Consider the following 14,593-nt stretch of genomic DNA (forward strand, 5'->3'; position numbering starts at 1 on the left):
AACTATAACTCAGCCAAATTGATTTACTCAGGAACAAATAAAACTAATTTAAAAAAAAATAAGAGTAATATTAAGATAAGATAAAATAAGATAGAACTTTATTAATCCCTCGGGTGGGTTCCTCTGGGAAATTCGACTTCCAAAAAGCACAGCAACGACCGAAGTTACAGTTACAGAATTGTTATATATATATATATATATATATACACACACACACACACACACACACACACACACATATATATAAATACAGAGACAAATATAAATAAAATATACAAAGGGGATAAATAGAATAAATAGGAATAAAAAATATTAAAAATATTAAATATTAAAACTAAGTAGCTGTCACCATTGTTGGAATCTGGAATTGACTTGGCCGCGCTATGAATTCTGGGATAGGTTGGGCCACGAAGGATACACCCGACCCGTCCTTCAAATCAGGGGAAATGAAGAACGCATTTGTCGGCTGCAGTCTTCAAATTTGGACAACCTTCGTCGCATTGCTATAACGTAATCGGCCTACAAACGCGGCCTCCGGAGGATGAGGCCCCTGAATTTGAACACAGCTACGATACCAGAGACTGCTTCTTCTTCTTCTGTGGTGTTTAATGGCAGCTGGCATCCTTGTACATGCAGTGCTGCCACCTTCTGTTTCAGCCCGTTATTACACCCTTAAATCCTACTACTTATTCCTGTGTCTTTTGGGATGTCACAAAGCTTCAAACGTGCGTCGACTATTAAATTAGTCGTTGCACTTCCTGTTGTATGAAGTACAACCAGTGACTGACAGAGTGGTTTGGTTATATTTGTGTTGCAAACTGCCAGCTTCCTTTTTACTATAGGTGCTAAAACGTCACCCGTAGCTCAGCGGTCTCCAACTTTTTTTGCGCCACGGACCGGTTTATGCCCGACAATATTTTCATGGACCGGCCTTTAAGGTGTCGCGAAAAAATACAACAAAATAAAACTAGTACCGCTACTGAAAAATAGAAGATTTATTCATAACACACGTGAAAAGACCCAGGAAAACCGAGTTAACAATAAAAACGATAACAAAATAACGCTGAAAACCGATAAAAACCCTGAAAACCACACATTTCACACCTGAGCCTCAACCCTCGCGGCCCGGTACCAAACGACTCACGGACCGGTACCGGTCCGAGGCCCGGGGGTTGGGGACCGCTGCCGTAGCTGACATACAGCTCTCGCTATATGCCCAGGCTTATCTTGTTGTTGTATGCATCAGGGAACATTAATGCATGGTGTTGCTATACCAACAATAGAAAGAGATGATAATTTTGTGTCATATAAAAATTGATTATTGTGGAAGATGTGATATGGCATAGCAGTGTCTGGGTTTTTACTCAAGGAAAGCAATGTATTACACCTTATGCGTGTGTTTTTTTTTTTTTTAAATAAAGCAGTATGTTACTTGATTACTCACCGGAGAAAGTAATTTGTTACAAAACTTGTTACATTACTTACTCGTTTCTCTGTGAAATGACCTGAAATGCATGGTCACGTGATTACCATTGAACAATATAAACCTGAGGCTACATCCCCACACACCAACACAACCCCTTGCTTCTGTCACTATCACTGCTCCTCAAGATCCATATCGCTCTACCAATTTCCTTCTGCTGCACACAAACTGAAATCAGCTGGTTGTAGTTGAAGTGCGTAGAAAGATATATAATTTTTTTCTTTCTATCTGCATTTGGTAACACAAGTAACAACATTTTGTATCTTTTATGTAATTACTGAGTTTAGTCTCCAAAAGTTGATTCTGTTCATCTGGATGTAGCGTTTTTTGGGAGAAACGCTTTGTCACTCATCCAAGTGACTTCTTCAGTCTCAGCTGACTGCAGGTTTCCCCAACCTTATAAACAGTACATTTGCATAATGACTGAAACCAGCCCACTGAAGGAACAATGGGCTGGGAGGTCAGTTCCTTAATCTTAATTATGCAAATTCTCATGACCAATGATCAACAACCACTGACCAAAACCCACTGATCAAAGACCACTGATCAATGGCCATAAGTACCATTCACAGAGAGTTGGGGAATGGCCAAACGCTACGTTCAGATGAACAGAATCAACTTTTGGAATTTCAATCATCCATATTTACCTGGATGATTGGGCATCAAGATACTGAGTTAAGTACAGTAAAAAACTTACTGAACAGGTCTAATGTGATTACAGTAACGAGTTACTTTGTAACTTTGCAACACATTACACCCAATACTGCTGGTCAGAAACAACACTCAAGTCAGCTGTGACATTTAATCACTGCTCATTTGGTACTAAGGGGCCAAGGAAATAATCCCCATGTACCATTACACCACCACAAACCTACACTGTTATAGCAAAGCAGGGTGGATCTATGCTTTCATGTCATTCCACATACTGACCCTACAGTAAAACAGGGTAAAACAAACTCCCAGTGACTGAATTATAATTTTATTTGAGTTATTCATTTGACTGGTAGATTATTTTTGCCAGTTAAAAAAAATGGTTTTAAAATCCTACATGAGTTTGAGCACATGAAGAATGCTGTTCCTGAGTCATATTTCCCCAAACAGCTGTCTTTTTTAAAAATGTCATGAACTGTGAAGAGACAAATATTAATCCCTCAACCTCCTGCCACTCATCACCCTCTCATGTTTTCATCTCCTCGATAGCGACGCCTTCACACGTTGAAGCGGCCGCGCCAGATGCCACTGGTTTAACCTTTCAGAATTTCAACCTTCAGCCTACATTCCTGATATAGGCCACTTTAATGCTCAGCGCCCTACTTTCAGTGTTTATGTGTCTGGGTGCGTGTGCGAATTTGAGTGTCTGGTCGCCCCTTTTTGTTCAGAACTGCAAACACTGGTGGAGAGTGAGAGCAAATGAAAGAAAAGAGTGTGCCAGTGGAAACGTTTGCCTTTTTTTAAAACTTTCCCACTTGCTGTTGGGCGGTGAAAGAGACAGAAAGAGGATGGGAGAAATGAGACAAAGACCTGCAGTGACACAGAACGGGGAGCGATGATTGGCAGGAATCGAGAGGAAGGTGAATGTCAGCAACGTGGACAAAGATGGATGGAGAGTGATGGAGAAGAGTATAGAGCTGTGAGAAAGAGAGAAAGAGAGTTTAAATTAAGAGAAGAAAGAAAGAGGGCAGCTGGAGCGAGGGAAACTTTCCCTGTTGGTCAGCAACTTGGTTTGCCAGCTCAGCAAACAAAATTTGACGGCTGATGATTGATCAAAGCAAAAAAAATCTGCTTTTTTATTTGTCTTTTTTCATGTGGATGCTTTTACTCTATAGGATTCTCTTTTGTGTTTATGATATAAGAAAAATCCACCAAATTGCTTGTTCTGATGGCATGAGTACAAGCTTCTGTGTCTCTAATTTTGCTGGCAGCTGAGTCTGTTGGCAAAAGCTTTTTACTCTTGCAGTGCCGCAAACTCCATTTATAAATATGCATCGCTGTTGGCTGACCTTGTTCACATGATATTTTAATGTTTTCTTTAAGTCAAAACATTGAGAAGACGTGATTTACTTCTAACTAGCTGTGTGTAAAGGTGTCAGTATAACCCAGACTACACCTTGTAGTCTTCTAAAGGAAATAAGAAAAGCAGTAGGGATTGAAAATGATGCTGACAGAAAACAGTTCAGTGGATATATAGACAGTGTACTGTAAACTTAGCAGTATTTCTTGAACATCATTGTCAGAAGGGGTGTTTTTATTTGCCTCGCTATCAGCAGGCTTGGGAGGTTTTATGTATTGTGGAGGTGTTTCACAAGTTTTTTGCAGGCCAGCCTTTGTAGACACTAAAGTGTGCATACAAGCTAGTAGCACATGCAGCTGCACTGGAGTAGGAATATGATGAAGTTTCATAGTGCCTAACAATGTCAGCATCAGGTGCATACAGCTAGAGGACGCTTGAAGTACTCTGGTTTGTACTTTGCATGATTATGTTGTTTTTTGTTCAAGTGCTGGCAGTTTGTTTGGTACTAATGCAAAAGTTGAGTAGGTGGAAAAAGATGAGGACGGGCTGTAGATATTAGAGTTGGTGCATGCCAAACTTAAAAAATGTAAGTTTGCCAGCATTTTCTCTGATAATGTTTGTTCCAGAAAACTTTTACCATGCCAGGATATTTATCACCATTATCTCCGGGGAAGAAGGTTATTGTTATTCCTTTAGCCCACATTCAAGTCCATTTAAAGCTCTTATTTGGCTGCTGGCTCCCTTTAGATGATCCCACTTTGCTTTAGTGATGTTGAGGTCCGAGCTCTGGGAAGGCCAATCCATGACTGATTGTGTTCCATTGGATGTGTTTCTAACCAGGTATGCTTTCTAGTACTGTGGCAAGGTGTTTGGGATCATTGTCATGTTGAAGCCAATCAGATGCTTTGCAAATGGTATTCCATTAAAATCTGATGGTACTTTTCTGTGTTCATAATTCCATCCAGTTTGACGAGATCTCAACACCATTGACTGAAATGCAGCCCGGAGCAATGACAAAGCCTCCACCGTGTTTTACAGAAGGCTGTAGACATTTGCTGTTGTACCTCTCTCCAATTTAGAAACCAGTACTGATCCATTACAAACCCACTGATCTCTGATCTCTGCTTGCAAAATTCAGAAACTCAAATTTTTTACTTCAGGTCTCTTTTTTTGGTCGTTTATGTAACCTTCTTCCAAAGTGGTCACAAAGGCTTTTCAGTAAAACCTCACCGGTATTATGTAGCTGCAATAAACCTTTGCTGGCAGCCTCAATCTGAAGTCACCGCGTGGTGACATTGCATTGTGCTGAAGGACGAAGAGATGGAGTCGGTGTGACAGAGCAGGATGAGGAAAAGAAGGGGGGGAGGGAGCAGGAATGACAGCAAGGATTGACAGAAACCCAACGTGACACACTGGACTGAGTGGGCCCGCTAACGGTAAACAAGTGAGCTGCCATCGCGCTGCATGATTAGGAATGTGTATAAAACAAGGTTGGATTCATTTAGTTGAAGCAATTATGTGACACAACCTGATTAGACAATAAACCTGTTCGGAGCAACAACCAAACAGCTGTTCTCTGATAGCTGCTGGGTGGAAGCAGAGTAGAGGCAAATGAAAGGCAAGCTTACCACCTTCCCTCACTTCTTACTCTTCATGCAAATCTGTCTGTTTCTCTCCATCTTTCTCTTTCTATGGTGACAGATGCTGCCTCCTGTGCAGTTTAGCAGTTATCACACGCTCTAAAACACAATGAACACACTGACTCGGAGAGGCACAGATAAAGAAAGATGGATGATAGTAGAGCGTCGGGAAGCTGTATATAAAAAGTGTGTGCGTGTAAGTGAGATCAGATTAAATGTAAAAGTGAGTTACATGAGACGTAATGTCCATTTTTACTGATGCACAAGGTCGTCATGTGACTGCTGTTTTTGGCAGCTTGTATTCCTGAAGATCATTTAGATTCGTTTACTACTGGCTGCTGAGCACTATGTGATGTTTCAGCAGTATTCAGCCACAGCGGTCTTTATGCCTACAGTGATAAATATATTATCTTTAATTGCTCCCACAGTGCGTAATTAAAGGCTCCAAATACCAGGTTTTTGATCATTTTGGACAAATATAGTAGCAGACAACTACTTGCTGATATAGAGCAGAGCAGCGGCGTGCTTAATGGAGAATGAAGGGCTCTCTAAGTGTGTTGTAATCAGAGTGTCTCTGTTATATGCTGTGGTAGCTGTTGTTGCCGCGTGAACAGTCAGGCCTTTGCATATTTATAAAATGACAGCTTGCACTCCAAAGTGTTAAGATGAGATTTTGCTCCAGTGAAGAAGAAAAAAACTCAGTCTTTGATTACAAAGACCTCCAACTAAGTGAACAGCCATTGGTTTGGGAATCTTCCCCAAAAATAAAAAAAAATAAAAAACCCAAAGCAAAACAAAAAACAGTACTTACCAGCTTTTGAATTTACTCTTTTGTCATAGCAAGCATGGAAGACCTGTCACCACACTGATGTCCTAAATGTGTTCTGTGCTTATTTGATTCATTATTCAACTGATTAACGTTTGACATTGAGCTTGATGACTCTTTTACAGCTGTACTAATCTACATATTTGCATCAACAATGGAAAAACGACTGCATGAAATATGAAAGACATTTCCAGAAATGACAAGCCAACAGAGAATTAATTATCAGCCCAATGCAGTGAGCAGTGGAGAGCAAAAGAAAAAAGAGCCAAAGGCTTCCACATATAAAGAAATCTGAGACACATTTTTTAGCTAATCAACATTTCAGACTTGTATTAATAGACAGCAATATTCTTTGCCATGTCTTTGCATGACGCTGCTGTAAATCACAGAATTACATGGGGTCATTTTCTGTGTGTGTGCAGATCATTAATCGAGTGTTTTAGTGCTGGGAACTCTGTGTTAGAGCTCGTCTGATTTATCATGCCAGTATCAGTTGATATTAGCCATTTTCTGATCGATCAATATCAAGATTTATAACAAAGGCAAATATAAAAGGTAAAAAAGAAATTTCGGAAACACCCTTCAGCCAAGTCTGGAAAAAAATATATCAGTATCTATATCGGAATATGGAATTTAAAAGTACCAAGTGTTGTATCGGTCTAATCCGATAATGCCCTATAGTATAATATAGGGCTCTAATCAATCAGTCAGCAGAACTATCAGTGGGAAAAATGACTTGGTCTTATACAGTTTTTGAGAACTGGGCCAGGTTCATTTCAGGCAAAATAAAAAGCTATGATTATAATCAGAATTTTAATTTTTTTGATGCACTGAGAAATGTATTTGCTGTCATGCAGACACACTTTTTCCAACAATTGTGCATTTCATGAAAAGCTTTTTGGGCCAGTGAAAATCATATGAACGTGGTGGTTAACAAACCCGACTCTACTGTCGATATTATAAGTTTTACATTCTTGACGTACATCAAGGCTTTAACGTCATTCCTATTTTTCAGTTATGGATTATTGGTTTAACAAAACAGCTAAAGCAGCTTGATTCACTAAATGATTATTGATCCAGGAGGGCAATAAAAGTAAAGCAATCGTTGCATACAGAAGTCATCTTTGTGCTAAATATGGTATCTGTCTTTGTGTCATGGAAAATAACGACTCTGCATAGCTACTAGTCATCTCTTTTATGGAGAAACTCAATACTTTCCCTTAAAAATACAAGAGACCTATTAACACAATTAAAGACTCACAAAAACAAATATACTTTGCAGGCATATCCGGACATGTCAGACCAATGATAATAACATGGGACAAGCTGTGGCACAGTAATCTACATATCAAGCAGGACAGGATTAAGGCTAAGGTCATAATGTACAAAATTACAAAACAGAGACTTTGGGCTTGTGTGTATGTGTTTATATTGTCATTTTAAATTCCTAAATCTGCCCTTTTTTAGGTAACACACTTCACTAACTTGAGTCCTATCGTGTAGTTGCATTTGGGATCAGGTTGTTTCTACATAGAATATTCCAGTTCTGTTTATAAGCCTCTCAAAATAGCCTCATGGTGCCTCTTTTATAAATACCATAGTACGCTTAAGACTCACAAACACCATTTCCTCTGTCATTTCAGTCAGTGTGGATTTGATAGCAGTGAAGTGAAAATACCCCAGATGAAGTAGCATCTAGTCCAAGTGCTCACATCCTGTATTTGCATCAGTGCATGTGTTATTGTGCCAGATGCTAAAGGCATTAAATCCCCAGTGAAGCAGTCAAAGTCTTTGGCAAAGCCACAGTCCAGAAACAGGCTTGATATACCCGCTGGACATCTAAGAGATGGGGGTGGGTTGGGGAGCTTAGTCTTTACTACTTCTCTATTATTTTTTGCTTTTGTAAGATAGCAGCAAAATTAGCATTCTTCTGATGTTCATAAAAATTCCTGGACCTGCATTAAAGTTGACTAAAGTGTGTTCACATCGATCTATGAAGACCTAATCATTTTCACGATTCACGCAAAAATACATTCTTTTTAAAAATGTGAACATCACCTGTGTGTTGGTTGTCTTTTTCTCCCTTATTGTCTGTATTTTTTACAATACTTTTGGAACTATCTGCAGCATCCTGAACTTCTGGTCGAGCAGAGCCAGCAGTGTCTCACTGTTTTCTTGTTTTTAAATACGTTGCTAGAAACTTAATGATCAACGATCCCGTTATTTTCTTTCTAAAATTACTCCTCACATACTGAATGTGTATATTAAAGATATTTTCCTATATATTGATAACAAGAATAATCGACCTTACTGATTAATGCCAGTGTTATTATTTCCCGATCAATTGGAATCTGTATTTTTAACAGCTGATAAATTCAAAATAAAGACCTTTCAGATTTTCAAATGAACAAATATCGGCACCGATATTGGTCTTAAAATTCTGTATTGATCAAACTCCAGTACTTACCGGGAAATTATCCCAGTATCAGTTGAGCTCTAATTAAAACTAACCCACTTTCTTTGTCTCAAAGTGTAATTCACTGAACATATGTGGCTGATTAATCCACTCACTGCAGTCTGTTGGTGTTCTTGTCTTTAAATGTTTTAATTGCTCTGTCTTAATAATCTGCCTGCTGAATTGTATGTTTGCTTCAGTACTGCCTTAATTGTAAATTGATCGATTCTTCTGTGATAAATTATGTTCTTATTGATTAATCAGCCATTTGTGTTCTTCATTAACTGACACTTATCTTGTCAGACAAAATTTCCATGTTAATAAAAGGAAAGCAGCAGATAATTAGGAAGCTGGAGCCATAAAATTCTGGGCATCTGTCTTAGTTGTTAATGATTTTTCAGTCAATAAATGACGATTTAATGAATTAGTTGAGAAAAAGCAAATTTATTTATTTAGGTAATTGTGGGCTAGTTTGGTGCCAAAATGACCAAATATTAAAAGACTCCAGCTTTTATGAGCAGTTTATGCAGTTGTCTGCTAAGCATAGGAAGTATGTAAGACATTGTGCATTGCATGATTTTACAGAATTGCATTTCAGGAGCAGCGAAGAATGGCTTGGTTTTTTTATCTACAGACTGATTGAGTGCCAAATACAAGCTGCCTGTATAGTGTCACATATAGCACGAGGACACACATGGCAGGACGGTATATGGAGCAACGAGGCGAAGCAGACATGTGTGCCTGCCCAAACCACAGACAGCCTCCGTTCAGTGAATAATTGATAACGACAACAACACTGTAGGTAGTTACGGCACCAAAATGGATTTGTATACAATTTTGTAGACTGATATCTGTTGGCTCACAGATCAGTTGACTCTAATCTGTCTGCAGGATTTTCTCGCCATTAGATGATTAATATTTTTTGTTCATTTTTTTTCCCCTTTTCCTCTTCAGCCAAAACTATTATATCCCAGTCCAGCATCCAGGAGGCTGGTAAACAGATGCTGCTTTCTCCGAAACACAAATGCTGAGGAGGACAAATCTGAGTGCTTCCAGAGGCTGAAGTGATGCAATAAAATCATAAAATAAATGAGTGGATGCCTCCACTGAGTGGCTGTCAGTGCGAAACTGATACTGAGTGAAGGAAAGGCAGAGAGAGACACAGGCACAGTGGCAGGGGTGATAAAAAATAAGATGCTGATAAATGCAATAAACTGATACACAGATGAATGTAAAGGGAGTGGAGGAGAGATGGATGGTCAACAATGGAGGAACTGAAGGTTTGTGTGTGTGTGTGTGTGTTGGGGCTCTTTGGTGACTAATCATTTCCGTGCGCGACGCAGAGAGAGACACACAGCTCCCTCGGGGCCAGCAGTTCATTTTCTGATGAGTGCACACATGCGAGCGAACACGCACACAAGGACACACACATGAACTTGCAATCTCCCCCACCCCCACCCACCCGCTTCCTTTAATAATCTGCAGACAGAATACAGTCATCGGTTTATGGGAGCATGAATTGCGCACGGGCACGCTCGCTCGCACAAAAAGTGATGTCACAAGGTCCCCTATTCCACGTTTAAATGTCAGATTGAGCACAATGCTTTCAGATAGGCACAATAACAACCTGAGCGCGCTCACTTCCTTTCAGCCTCGGTAAATGCTGCAAGCCAAACCACAAAAAAATCGCTGCTCTGTGGCACTTGAGATTCTCAGTGTGGGTAATTTTCCAAAATAACAGAAAATAGTGTAAGATGACAGCATGGATGGTAGTAATACAAAGCAGTTCTTGCTGACAGACCTGCTGTCCACTCTGAAAAATGTCCCGCTGTGTGTATGTGCAGCTGTCATCTCCACATGATCCAACATCAAATGTCTTAACTTGGTTTCTGAGCGACAGTTTGTCAGTTTACTTTGTCCCAGTGAGGAAGAAAACCCCAAACAGTTCAAGGCTGCAGACCTTCAGTGTGTATTCCAGCTGCTGCTGGTTTTGCGCCATAAATCAGGGCAAGCTGTGATTAAAAAGTCAGATTCTCACAATAATGTAAGGAAGTAAAATAGAACATGGCTGCAAGCGGCAAGTCAATGTGTGGAATTTCTCCCACTGCACCGATCTGAGCGTCGTATGATGTTATTTGCATGTCAAAGGTCCCTATGTATGTGCTGCTGCAAAATGCAGTCTATTAACAGGTCTTGCAGATAACTAAAGTGTATGAGAATAAATGCAAAAGCCCTTCAGTTGCTCCAGATCAATCTCAGGTGACATACTAACATCTGAATGAATGAATCGTGCAGGTGAACCGTTATTTTGCCATTTCTTTAACCATGAAAGTAGCACCTTAACCCTTTAAAACTGGTCAGAGCGGGCACGCTCCATTTTGCGTAACTATTTTTAAATCCCGGTAGCACTGCAACCATGTGAGCTAGCACAATAATTTTTTTTGCATATGAAACCGGAGAAGTTGTACTTACATCTTATGCCATCAGCTTGTCCTAGGTCACAGTTTCCTTCCACATACAGCTTTGCAAAAACTGCATAAAAAGCACTTGCAGCAACAAAAACATAATATTCCAGAAACACGCTTTGCCGATCCATCAGCTGTTCATAACACTTCCTATGTCCATCAGCGTGAACTCTCGCATGTCTGCCATGACCTGCCCGAAACCGGAAGTGACGTCATTTTCACGGAAATGTAGTTTTTTTTTACCATCAAGGCCTCATGAGCTTATACTGGTGTTTTTAAAAGTTATGTTTGACTTCATGACTTTCTGTGTCGTTTGTGGGATGCTTAGGACTCATATTGTACTGCTGGAAATAGTTTATTTTGATGCACATGCTGCTTTTTTGCAAATTTGCACTATAATATTTATTTTCGTTTTTCCTGCAGTGTATAGAAATTGGTGTATTTCAAAAATAAAACTATGAAGACACTCAAAATAAATTTCCTGTGGTGGGAAACTATTTTGTGCAACTTTTTTGTATTTACAGTTTTGAGGGATAAGCCTCTTAAATTTCTCTAACTAGAAATATATGTTAAAAAAACAAAAACGATTTTAATTTTTTTTGTAGTTTATTGCACTTTTTTGCAATTTATGTAATTACTATGCACTTAATGAATACATATTATTAAAATTTAGGCTGTAATGGTTGTATTGATGTATAGCAACTTGAAAAGCTCCCAAAAATGGCTCTACAGCATGTAAAAATATAATATAAGCTGTGGCGGACTTGGTTCTATGGTAGGTCTTAAAGGGTTAAAAATCCTGTGGCAGTGGGATGTCTGGAGTCGTGACTGGGAGGGCCTCTGATTGAATTCCCAGACCAGTGCAAAGATCAATGCGGGGAAATTAAATAAGCTTAGCTTCTCCTTCCACCTTTGCGATGCCCGCGGGAGCAGCTTTTAGCTCCTAGTTGCTGCGGTGGAGCTACAGTAACGTGCAGTAACAAACACTGTCGCTGTAAAGGTGTGAAGGTGCCTGAAATTAAGCGACACGCTTGACCAAGTTTCATTTTCCCCTTTGACAACATTGTTATCAGCCGCTGGTTTGTTGGCTGTCGTTTCTCACAATCGCACAATGGTGCATTAACTTATGTAAAGTGCTTAGGAAGAAATGTTGATGCACTTTCTCATTTTATTGTTACTTTATACAAATATCAACACAACAAAGTGTTTTAATATAATAATATAATTTTGATATAATGGATATAATATATATCATCAGTGGTACGCATTAACACTGGTAAAAAAACCAAAACTTGGCTGATATATCTTATTGTTTTTGTTGTTTTCTGTACTAATAAACAAATGAATAAAGAATATTTACAAAATATCCTGAACACTTGTGTTTTTTTTAAGTGTACCTCGACTTATCCATCTGTCCTTTTGTCTTTTAGCTCCTTCTCCCTCTGTCCCACAATCCATTTCTGCTCTACTGGGACTAATTACTAATTAACTTTCAGTCCCACAGCGCAAACAGAGTCGCAGAGGGCAACAGCGACATACAGTATTTAATCACTTGTTGTGCGTGTGCATAAATGCCTGCATCGGCCCTTTTATGTGTGCTCCATGCCCCTATAACAGTATCCAGTATTTCTGGAGGATTGACTTTAAAAATAAGAAGTACTCATTGTGCTTTTTTTTCCGTGCAGGAGGCAACACCATGACAACAGAAATGCAGGAGATCGCCATCACGGAGGATAAGCCTTTACTCACGGGTCAGGCTGACACCACCAAGGTCTGAGATGGAGCTCTTACAGATACATGCATGTTATACAAGACTAAATCTCCAATATACTATGATTTAATGTAATCTGATCAATAAAGAACATCCGCACACACACACACACACACACACAGTGAGCATGACATGAAAGCACAAGCAAACCAAGAGAAAGAAAAAGAGGGCTGGTGTATGTGCAAGTGTGTCACTATGTGTCCTTGCTGTGCATGTGTGCATGAATGAAAGTGTTTTTGAGTCTGAACAAAGCCTACATGTGACAACATGTGTTCCAAGCACATTTGTGCATGACTTTGTGCGTCAGTGTGTACTTATATAGATGTGTGTGTGTGTGTGTGCGCACAGCTGCAGCGCTGGCTCATATCTGCCAGGTTGACGTCAAAGCCCCGAAGGATCGGGAGCAGATCCTCTGCTCTGCTGGGCTGATGTTGCCGTGCAGATGCAGCGCTGCAGAGCAGAGCCCCCTTGTGGACAAAGAGCAAAACACAGTAGTGAAACAAAAACAACAGAGATTTTTCTGCAGTGGTTCTCCTGGTGTGAACCCCAGCTTTGGCCTTTCTCAGTCGAGTTTACACGTTCTCTAGTTGACAATGTGGGCACTCCACAGTGTGGCTTCCTCACATGGTCCAAAGACGTGCATGTTAAGATAACTGGTAATTAACTCTAAACTAGCCATTAATGTGAGGGACTCTGCAGTTTCTAACTCGATCCAGTGATTTTTTTAATCTATTTTCCAAGCTGTGACTAGCATTGATCTCTTTTAGTAACTAATTTCCTGATTTTTAATTGTTTTTAATAATTAATTAATACTTCTTCTATCTTGATATATGCTTCAGGTAAAATGGTAAACAGCAGTTTTATCAGAACATGACCAAAAACACAAGAAATTCACAGAGAATTAGAAGTGAACAGACAAACCAGTAATGGACAAGCAAGATCCGGGACTTTATATACACCACACATGGTGACCTATGACCAGCCGTCATAGGGAGAGAGGCGGGGCATACCCTGGAGAGGTTGCCAGGCTGTCACAGGGCTAAAAGATGACAAATCAGTCTCACCGATTAATCGTGGGAGTGTGGAAGGAAGCTGGATTAACCCGGGAGAGAACCCAGGCAAGCACAAAGAGGACATGACTTCACATAGTATTCAGACCCAGGACCTTCCTGCTGTGAGGCAACAGTGCTAAACTCTTTATATACACACAAGGAGCTCGTGGGGAACAGTTAGAAACAATCAAGAAGTCAGGGTTTACAGGAGGATAGTACAAAAAGCTCCTGTGTCTTCTACATACAAGTTTTTGACCTCAGTGGGAAAATAAATGAGGTCAAAGAATTAAATCAAAATTTGTAAAAGAGGACAAAATCAGCCCAGAGAGTGTGACCGCACTTATGAAACAGTAGCTGTTGTTGACGTGGTTCTGCTGTGGACTACCGGACACACTTGGCCCTGTCGGTTCTTCATGCACCCACAGCGTCCTACCAGTCACAAAGTTAAATGAAGTGCTCGCCCTCAACTTATGTTTTCTCTTCCCGCTGAGATGATTTAACTCTTAGGCAAGACCCACAGCATCCGCGACTGAAGCCAGATTAATTAATGATAATCATAAAGTCTGGCAGTACAGCCTTCATACTTACTAAAGCTGGGCTGCCAGACAGACGGAATGGGTCTTTAACCAATGCAAAGAGAACCACACCATCATGACTTTGATCATTTTAATATAGCAGTCTGTTTGTGCATAGAGTATTTGACTTTCACAGGGCAACAACTTCAAAACATCTTGATAACAAGTAGCTTTTACTGCCGTAGTCTGCCTGTGGGCTTATTGCTTATTCTTTATAACTCTAAATATATGACATATGAAAACTGGAGTGCTTCTCAGCTTGATGATCTGCATCATGGTGTTCATTTGTGCTTGTGATTGGTCTAATTTGAGTTT

At 39.9% G+C, this 14,593-nt stretch overlaps 1 protein-coding gene across 1 annotated transcript in view; it reads left to right on the top strand.

Annotated features, from left to right (window-relative positions):
• Window positions 1–14,593, top strand: part of ndrg2 (NDRG family member 2) — a 46,727-nt gene that overhangs the window by 17,577 nt on the left and 14,557 nt on the right. The window contains exon 2 of the mRNA XM_026162715.2: window positions 12,566–12,651. Coding sequence (XP_026018500.1) covers window positions 12,577–12,651 — 75 coding nt within the window. The 5' untranslated portion in view covers window positions 12,566–12,576. The remainder of the gene's footprint in view (window positions 1–12,565; window positions 12,652–14,593) is intronic.

The sequence above is a fragment of the Astatotilapia calliptera genome, chromosome 3 (assembly GCF_964374335.1).
Source record: "Astatotilapia calliptera chromosome 3, fAstCal68.1, whole genome shotgun sequence".
NCBI lineage: Eukaryota > Metazoa > Chordata > Actinopteri > Cichliformes > Cichlidae > Astatotilapia > Astatotilapia calliptera.